At 28.9% G+C, this 11,011-nt stretch overlaps 1 protein-coding gene across 1 annotated transcript in view; it reads left to right on the plus strand.

Moving 5' to 3' along the window:
* LOC129984986 (P-selectin-like) overlaps positions 1–7,650 on the plus strand; it is a 28,958-nt gene extending 21,308 nt beyond the window's left edge. Inside the window, exons 11-13 of the mRNA XM_056094921.1 lie at positions 1,422–1,672; positions 3,385–3,552; positions 4,927–7,650. Of these exons, the coding sequence (XP_055950896.1) occupies positions 1,422–1,672; positions 3,385–3,552; positions 4,927–5,268 (761 nt within the window). The 3' untranslated portion in view covers positions 5,269–7,650. The remainder of the gene's footprint in view (positions 1–1,421; positions 1,673–3,384; positions 3,553–4,926) is intronic.
* Positions 7,651–11,011: the final 3,361 nt, after the last annotated feature.

The following is an 11,011-nucleotide window of genomic DNA, read 5'->3' on the forward strand; positions in this document are numbered from 1 at the left end:
ACGTGAGATAGATTTTTTTTAGATCTACAAACTTGTTATTTAATTCTAAATATGACAAAAACTATATTTTTTGGAGGGGTGCACAGTTTGAATTCGTTTATTTACTTTTAGCAAAATTTTTTAAAAAATACAATTAATTCATTTAATTTATTGCATAAATTAACTAAATAATAATTTTTAATATGTAATGGTCAATTGATTGTAATTAATTAATAAATACGTAATTTAATTTCTTTAGCTCTTGAAAATTAAAAACATTTTTTTGCCCACATCGTGTCAGACAGTTAAGCATTGATAAACAATATTAATTATAAAGAAGTAATGGACGTGTGTTAATACACAAAAATTCTCGTATATTAAAGTCAAAATAATCATTTATAATTTCAAAATAATCGAAATATTTAAAGATAAAATACATTTTTTATTATTAAAGAATACAAAAACTTTTAACTGCAAATGATTGGTATGAGATAGATTGTTCTATAATAAATAATATATCTCTAATTTCATATCAGAAATTTTCAAAGAAATACAAAAACTTGTTCAAAAATATTCCATTTTACGATTATTTTGTTTATTAATATCTGACAGAAACTGTCTTTGACAGTGTATTTCAGATTTCTTTTTGATGTAAACTTTGACGACTCTTTTATAATAACTGATAATTTAATATTTCAATCCGATATGTTATTTTTAATAATCTACTTATTCATAATTTTTTTTAATTCATCAACAGTTTCAAGCGCTTAGGTTATTCTTTAAAATATTTGATATATATTGATGTAAACTTTGACGACTCTTTTATAATGACTGATAATTTAATATTTCAATCCGATATGTTATTTTTAATAATCTACTTATTCATAATTTTTTTAATTCATCAACTATTTCAAGCGCTTCGGTTATTCTTTAAAATATTTGCTCTCTGAAACAGATTTTTATTTATATTAAATTTCTTTCAAATAAGAACTGGTTTATAATATGAATTATCTTTAAATAGTTTTTATAAAAAATTTAATAACAGAAAGTGCCGGGTTGAATATGGTTTCGATGACTATCAGTAGCACGATCACTAATCGACATATCATGATATAACTCTAATAAAAAAAAATCTTATAAGACTTTAAATGTAAAATTAATTAAGATATTATTTTCAAAATAAAAAAAATAGAAGTATGACAAAATTTTCATCAAATATCTTCAAATTCATTTCTTCATTCATTTTCTTTTTCGAATATGTTTTAGATGAATGATTCTCTAACATCTACTTGACGATCATTTAATGCAACCTTTACTGAGATGTCAAACCGATCTCATTATTAATAGCGTAGGATTTTAAAGTATCTTGCTGTTTAAGTTTAGTGCAGTTTCCGATTAGCTTTGAGCTGTCATGTGAATTATGCCTGATATGTCTCTTTCAGATTGTGGGCGTTCTACTTTACAAACAAGACGCCAAGTCCCTTATAATAAAACTGTTACATCTGGCGACATTCCCTGGAATGTGTTCCTTTATATAAAGGTGACCATGCAGACATGTGCGGGAGTTCTGCTTGATCACAGAACTGTTCTAACTGCTGCACACTGTTTTGAAAATTCTGAAAACTGCACACTTTATTTTGGCATATACGGAAGGAGTAATGATAATAATGACAGATATGCTGCAATGAGAACGGTAAGAACATTATTCAAAAGTTTACAGTATATATTCGTTACTTGCAAGTGATAAAGTGTTTAATTTAAAATTTTAGTAGAAGGGAACCATTTTTATTATTTCGCAACGTTATAGCTTGAGCATGTATCTGATTTTACTATTAAATCAAGGACTTTAAACACTCATACATAAAAAAAAGACACACAATCATGTTCTTTTTAATAATTTGCCACATCGTTTAATGAATTGATTCAATGAAATTGCCTGAAAGCTAATTTTAAAGAAATGTACGTTAGTTTGATCTTCTCTGTAATTCGTAACTTCTAAAATCAATAAAATAGTTAAATGTTTAAATTCCGTTTTTTTTTTTTTTCAGTGTTTGAAATTTACTTCCACCTGGTGTATCGTTTGTCCCAGATTGTCATGTTTGGAAAATATACTAGGAATTTTTTCAAAATCATTCCAGACACAGAAATGTAAAGGAAGAAATATTTTTGACGTGCATCAACAAAATAAAATGCTATAAAGAAATCTGAGGAACTCATTGAAATTATAAATTTAAATATTCAATTGAATCAATTCTTGACTACTAAATAGACCTTAAATGAATCGCACAAATTTAATGTTAGGTATCACTTCTGAGTGATCTAGTAGGAAAAGATATTAGGTATATGCAATTAAAATGCCGTTAATTAGAACATAAGTAATGATATTAGTAATGATAATTTTTGAGTCAATTATTTAGTTAGTGTTGAGGAACAACTTTACCAGTAGGATTTTTCTTATACTCATATGTACTATAAAAAATGCTCGGAAAGATTCCTCTTTTTTTATATCTAGATAATAATACTAATAAGCATACTATAGCTGGATGTGTGTATTTAAGCCAAGGAAAGATGCTTTCTTGTCTCTTTTCTTATTTATTTTGCACACACACACATATAACAACACATGGACGATGACTACACATATATAAGGTAACACATAATACTATATACAATTAAAGTAGAAAATGCCGCTAACAAAGAGCGAACGAATACTTCTTTTTGCCGCTAACAAAAGAGCGAGCGGTGCCTGCTTGCACCAGTTTCACCCCAACTCTCAGGGAGAAGTGTTTACAAAAAAACAGCTTAAATGCGCCTTCCCCACATTCCAAACATACATATGGGTTAGCGCATACTGCGCCATCTATATTCAGTATTAATCTTTACTGTATTAATGAATATACGAAGAATAAAAGATACTAATAAAATAATTAAATAAAAACAAAATATTATAAATAATAAAATCACATAAACACATACCCTGTAATGCAAATGATGTTTCACATTTTCAATATATGAAAATATATACCATTTATATTATCATGGCATCTGTTAAGGAATTTTGGTACTATTTTTTTATTTAATAAATTTTGAAAGTTTTGAATTATTAGTATATTAAATTTTATCTTATTCCGACTAATAGAACGAATTAGAGAGAGAAAGAAGAGAGAAGCTAGATTGAAATTATTCAACAGTTTTTGTTGAATCCATCTAGAAAAATTTAAAAAGATTACATTCATATGATTCATCATCTACTGTATTTATCTGTATGCAACAATTGAAGTTTTTTTTATGGAACTTAGTTTATTCTATAACCACGCATATATTTATATTTCGCATATTTATAGCATATATTTTACTTCTTATTCTTGGATTTAAAAGCAAATTATATTTACTGAATCTTTTTAGAGATCTGTAATAATTACACATCCAGGATTCAACAGCAGTACACTAGAAAACGATATTGCCATTGTGAAATTTTCGCCGGATATTTCATATTCACCGGTCATTCTCCCTATCTGTTTGCCATCACTCAGCTCAACTGCTACAAATGTTGTTCCAGGACAAGAAGGTTTTGTAAGTTTTTATTATTATTCCATTTTAGATTGATATATTTTGTGATTTAAATATTTAATTATTCTATATAAATGGTAAATGAAAGAGAGAGAAAAATATTATAAAAATTGCAATTCAGAAATTTGCGTTTGGTGAATTTATATATTATAGGAATGAAAGATAAAATACTTTTTTTTTTATTTAAATAAGGTTGAATCCATTTTAATTAAATAATTCGAAATGTCATATTGTTTAGAAATGCAGTTTTTTTAATCGTGATGAAAAAAATAAATTTTTCAAAGATCCAACATTTTTTATTTTATTTTGCATCAATTTAATAAGTAAGTTTCATGATTTATAAAGACCATAAGGCTTGCAGAAATTATTCATGCCAAATGAACATGATTACCCAAATCCGTTCAGTAGTTTAGTTTAAATTATATTAACGTTCCGGTTTAAGGCAAAATTAGGGCTATTTTGGGAACTGTTAATTAATTTGAACCACGGTTTTAATTTTGAACCACGGTCAGATGACGAGGACGGCTCCTCGACTGGCACTTCCGCTCCAAGCTTCCGCACCACATCAGCGGGAGGACATATGGCCCCAATGGATTTAGCTTGCACCAGGCCCGCTTGCATGACGGTTCTTCGGTGGAATGGGGACTCGAACCTGGAAGGCACCTAATTTTTTAGCTTAATTTAGCCCATATTAACTTCATTCTAAAATTTTCTCTTATTTCCTGATCCAATTCCACCTTTTTTATTTAATGAATTCAGCACTAGTTCTAAAATTACTGAAGTTGACAAGGCCCCACATTTCGCTTGAAGGGATAAAAAATTGTCTAGATAAGCGAATTCTTTTTAAAAGATAACTAGCTTTCCCTACCTAAATCGACACGTATAAAAAAATCCCTATCCGTATCCTACAGTACATAAGCATGTGGATAAATATTTCATTAGCTTTTCCTCTTTTCGCTCTTGTGTCGTTCTGTGTTGATGTACTCGTCGCTTCTTCTTGTACATAAATGATGCCTCCAGGGATTTAATAAAAGCGAAGTTTAAACCTTTGGAAGTGTCTTCTCTGTCTTCGGCCACGATTCTACTTTAAAAAAATTAGGTTTATATAATTTCATTTTTATTAGCTTGCTTTGGTTCATTGTAATATGTTTAGTGGAAATAGCTTTAAAATTATTATATGACAGAAAGGAAATGAATGATTAAAGAAGAATCAAATGACCTCTGTTTTCTTCAAAATAATACAAACGACTTGAATATGATAATAAGATTATCTTTCAAAAAATAATAAGCTGATGAGAAATTATAGAGTCAATTTTCAGTAATAGCAAAGCTGTGCCAGTTTATTTTTGCTTCTAATTTGCCTTTTCATTTCGAAAGATAACCGGATGGGAATTGAATGAAGATGGGCTAGAATCATCGAAACTGATGCTTGCTAATCTATCAATCCAGACATTTGAGACCTGCCCACTGGCGTCCATTGGAATCGCCCAAGGAATGTTCTGTGCAGTTTCTTCAGACAAAAATATCAATATCTGCCTAGGAGAGAGTGGGTCGCCTTTCATTTTCTACAACAACGAAATGGAACACTTTGTTGTGGAAGGCCTGGTCAGTCGTGGAAAGAGTGGACGATGCCATCACCCGGGAAATTATACAATGTTTACCCAAGTCTCTCACTACTTGCAATGGATCAATCAAAATATGAAAAATAAAATTAACTAGAATCCCTCGTCCAATATGTATCATTTTAATAACACAGTTTTGGTTTGTTTATAGATGCATTAAAATATTTTATTTAGTAACTATAATAATAAATATATTTTTCTACGAATAGGCACGTGACTGTAAAATATATAATTAACTGTTTCGCTACAATAGTTTTAATGTGAATTTTTATTTCTGATTTTAATTAGTTTTATATTAATTAAAGAATTTAACTAAAATTTTACTATACAATCGCCAACAAAAATAATGGTATACCTCAGGAACTTTGCAATTTCATTTCGCATCACAAAATCGGTGTAGATGGAAATGGCTGAAAAGGAGAGATCTGTTTAACTAGATACATTCATTAATCGGGCTAATTGACATAATTAAATAGTGTCTAGAAATTTCCCTATTACGCCTACCAGTTTTTTACTCTTAATCTATTGCTCATCATTAAAATAGCCAGCTAAAATTTATACTTCATGTTTGAAAAAATAAAATGTAATGAAATATATAAAGAATTTTAATTCATATATGAAATATTTCATTATTATAAATATTACCCTCTATAATTATTTTAACCAGATGTTGTCTTCTGTGAATCGTCTTTTATTTCTGTAATTTAAAATCCTAAATTTAAAGATGCGTGACAAAATAATACGAACGTCCATGAAATAAGAGAAAAGTTCTATTAAAGCAGGTCGGACCAACTTTTGACTTAATTATAGATTATATGAGATGTGGGATGGATGCATAGATGTCTTGAATAACATTTAATGGAATAAGAAGCTTATGTTCTTGGAGATCAGTATCTAATTTCAAAAGTATAGATGCTGGTGGAAATCGAGCAAGTTTAGACTCCAAATATTTTCATAAATGTTCAATAATATTCGAGTTAGGAGACTGAGGAGGTCAAGCAAGCGTCTTACTTCATCTCCATTGTCTTCAAACCATTTTTGGATGTTTTTAGCAGCCTGTATAGGACCAGAACAACCTCAGAGAAGGATTCGAAAATATTTAGAAAGATCAAAGGGTTAAATTTCCAAAAAAATCATATATTACTTGGAAACTGAAAGTAAATGCTCATGTTAAAGATCAATCTGAATTACTTTTTAATTTCTTGGAATCTAAATAAAATAATGTTACGGGAATTCCTTCGGGATTCTTTTCCGATTTGTTGGGCTATGAAGTATACAGTCGTTTAGTGACACGACGTTTATTGAACACGAAGGACACGAATACACGGAGACGACAAATATACAGCCGAGACGAACGCTGTCAACACACTGCAGATCACTACAAAAAACAGTAGACCACAAGTACTAATCGGTATTAATAACAACCACAGCCTACAAAGCGGCCAGAAAGAATTCAGAAGAAGAAGGGAATCTACGTAGCTTTACTCTATGGCCTCTCCAAACGTCTGCAATTTACCACTGTCTTCTCGCTTTAGCTGTATCCAGCTACCGACACACTACTACACGATTGGCTATCCCTCAAATGACTCGATGCTGCTTCCACAATAAATACCATTACTCAGCACACACCTCAATTTAGCAATCGCTTGAGCTCCACACAACGATTTCTCTTCGCTAGACTATTACACTGTTGCTTCGTTATCCTCTCGACGAATCCATACACGACTGACTTCACGACTACGACTGATTGCAGCTTGAGACTGCCGACCTTTTTTAGTTCTCGAAGGCGGGCAGAGAAGGTTCTGGAACAAGCAGGCATAACTCGCTTCCTATTGGCCCAATTGCTAAAATTCTGGAAATTTCCAGTAATATCTATTTTGTCGCCAAGTCGCCAAATGGTTGCCAAGCTCTAAGATCACTGATGCAGCAACCGATCAGAACTAAACAGAGCTGCTCGTAAAACGGTCTTTCCAGTGATTGAACTTACCATACTAGGAAGCAACATTACAGGTTTGTAACAATAAAATGGAAGAAATGAACTTTTTGCCTTTAGCAATCTAAGATTTACTTGAAATATGGTTCTTAATGAGTTGGCTCTTTTCAGGTGGAGTTTTAAGCAAACATTATTAATTTTAATTAAATTTAACTAAATACTATTTTGGGACGAAAATTTATACATATATATGGAAAGTCAATACCAGATGGAATTACTGAAAAATCTCGATTTCTATATTTCAAAAATTCTGAAGTGCTAATTAATTAACTCTGTTAATTAATTTGGTTAATCAGATTTTCTATCTAAATAATCTGTCTTCATGAATAATTTCTGTCGGCACCAATTTTGCGAACACGATAGTAAAAAACGAAATTACCGTGGTACCCCATTATTTTAGTTGGCAACTATACTTTGAATATAAAATATTAAAAGTATATTAGTTAAAATATTTTGAAAATATATTTTTTTCAATTGCAATGATCATTTATAATGAATTATATAGATTTTTTAATTTAGTTTATTAAAGAACATTTATAGAATGACAATCTATTGTTTGTGTAAGAGGCGGAAATAAAATGTTCCTTCTTTTGTAACTTCATGTAATAATTTTTTTTTTCATTATTTTTGTGCAGATTATGAATCTAGGTTCATAAATAATTTCTGACATTTGATTTACTTCAAAAAAGATTTGTATACGCTTTCTTTATGTATTGATCCTTTATTATTTCAATGTATTTTATTTGGAAGGTAATTCACATGTCTTATACGCCATTTAAGAAATCTTGTGTTCCTAAAAATATCTGTAGACTTCTTCAAATTTATATTTAATATATGTTTTTTTAAATTATAAAAATTTGATTATTAAATTATAAGTTTAATCAGAAAGTGTTTTGGCTCAAATCTTTATATATATATATTTCATTCAGATATACTTGTATCAACTTTTAATAAATTTGAAGGATTATTATTTTTGAAAAAAAAAGTATACTTTTCTTAAAAAAATATATATTACGTTTTTTTTTTTAGTGAAATGTTAAATCTTCATGCTGGCATGTTTATTTAAATCATGTCGAAATGACTTCCCATTTTAATTTCATGCTTCTTTCATAATGGTTTATAAGATAATCCATAAACGTTTTGTGATATTCTATCAACAAATTATATTTGAAAGTAAAAATTCTAGCAACGTTCATGGTATTATCACTTAAATCTGAAATTCATGCTGCCAAAGCATCATTAAATACTATTCTTCAGTATGTATAAACTTTATTTTTTACCGAAAAAAAACTTGTTATAATAAAATTGTTACTTGTTAAAAATATTGTTCCAAATCACATATACAACAGCATTTGCACAAATTAAAGTATTGCTACTGACTAAATTCCATCTACCAATATATATGTATATTACAGTTTGCTTTCTTAAAGCCTATAAAGTTACATTTTAATTCTGTCAATAATTTATGGAAGCATAATTTTAGATAATATAGATATAAAAGAACCATTTTAATGTGACATTTTGAGTTATAACAATTTTCAAAATATCATACAAAAAATAATCTATATTTTTCAAAAGTTATGCAGTTAATTAAATTAAAATAGTTAACTATTATCAGTAATTTGCTGCTTCATAGATAGCACTTGAATTGACTGTAGATATATACACTTAGTACAGTTCTGGTAGGGACTTCGAAATTATATAATAGTAGTTGGCTTCTAAAAAAATAACGACATCTAATTTTTGATATTTCCTAGGCTGAATACGTATTTGCTTTGGGCCACTGAATTCAGGGATATCACAGGCAGGTATATTAAAATAAATATCATTAACTTACATACCAAAAAAAATTGTAAAGGAACTACAAATTCTATAAATTAAAAAATAGCCTATTCATTATACTTTGACAAACATAATTGATCATGTTTCTATCTCTTTCAATGCGGTGACATAGTTATTACGGTGATTATAAACAGTGTTCAATTTGATATACGATAAATATCAAGATATCATTAATCATTATGAATAAATAAAAGCATATACAATTTTAAGAAGATACCTAAAGAATTAACCAAGTAGAAATCTTACGCAAGCTTAGTTAACCATCTCAGAGCAATTGCAACAAATTTGTAAAGTAAGAAGGTGTTTGGATCCTTTATCTATCCGAAAACAACAAAGTGATGTATCACATAAAACTTATTGCTTCAAGGCATAGAGTAGAAGAGAGTTTTGGTTGTTTGTTCTCTGGAAATGAAAAATGGGTCTCCTATAATATAATCCAAAGTACAAAATGTAATGGCTTTCTTCGAACCCATTTCAACGAAATACTGTTAAGCCATATTTACATCTTTAAAAGATTATTCTGTGTATTGGTGGAATATTTGCTAAAGCGTTCATTTTGAGATGCTGAAACCTGGACCAACTGTCAATGCAGATTTTGATTGTAAACAATGGGATCAAATGACAAGTGTAAAGTAATCGTGAACAAAAGATGCGTCAATCTACAATACGTAAATTCGAGATTGCCCTCGCAAGACAAATCTTGGAAAAAATTAATAATTTAGAAGGGTATTTTATTGTTTCCTATAACGCGCATCCGATATTACACCATCAGTTTTCCTTATTCTGAACCGGAATATGTGACACAACATTCTAAAATTCGAAACATATCCAAAATGACATCTCCAGATATTCTGCTCAAAAATCAATTTATTTTTATCTATCCCACATTGAAAGTTTGCATATTAGATGGCCAAATGTTGTTGATTACGATTGTGATTATTTCATCGATTAAAAATAAAAATACTTCAACATGCATTTTTACAAAAAATCTAATGTGTGAAAGTGACATCTTCTTAAAGTCTTTCTGATATTTAAAAATAGGAAATTATTTTTAAAAATAAAGACATATTTTTATGTTTTTTGAGTTAGTAAAAATATTGCTAACGAGGCAATATATGAGAATTTTTATAAATTACTTCATTTCTGTAATTATGGCGCAATAACTTTTCAAAAATAAGGTTTCATTTTTCTGCAATTAAAATTGGTATCCTTTTAGGCCATGTCAATGGTAACTTCACCAAATCTCTTTGCACTAACACTTACATAAATATTATTCATACCGAAATTAAAGTAAAACTGTGGTTAAATCTAATTTTGTTGGAAGGATGTGATAATAAAATCGAAATTTACTTTCGAATATCTATGAGTATTAGTGAATATGTCATTCTGTTTAATCTTCCGATGTATCAGTAATTGTGCAATACTGATGAATTAATCACTGTTATTTTTAATTTGAGAGCAGTAAAGAATTAGTTTGGATACGGAACAGAATTAGTTTATATATTTACATTAGCCACATTTTCGACTAGGTTGTTCGCTCAGAATATTAAATTGTTTGGCTTATAAACTATTAATAGGGAATTTATTTATTTAAAATATTTCTTTGCTATTTTATGACACTAGAAAACGTGTTTATTGGAATCAATCAAATACAAATGACCGCTTATTAAAACCAGAATGCCTATGTACTACTAAATAAAAGTGGAAGCATCAAGTCATATTTCGGAATTAATGTTCAAATAAAGGGATTTTTTTTCTTATTTCAAAGATGCAAAAAGCACCTGATACAATGTTACACATGTGGGATCAACGAAATTAGTTTGTGTTTCACTACAATAAAACGAACATTGTAACAGAATATATATTATTTAAAATATTTAAAAAAATAGTTAAAATTTGATAAACATTTATATAGATAATATTTTCGGAAGGTATGCCTGAAAAGTATTAATTTAATTATCTTATATTTTAATTATCTTTCGGATTTTTGGATGGCGATCTCCCT

Source organism: Argiope bruennichi, chromosome 9, assembly GCF_947563725.1.
Source record: "Argiope bruennichi chromosome 9, qqArgBrue1.1, whole genome shotgun sequence".
Taxonomy (NCBI): Eukaryota; Metazoa; Arthropoda; class Arachnida; order Araneae; family Araneidae; genus Argiope; species Argiope bruennichi.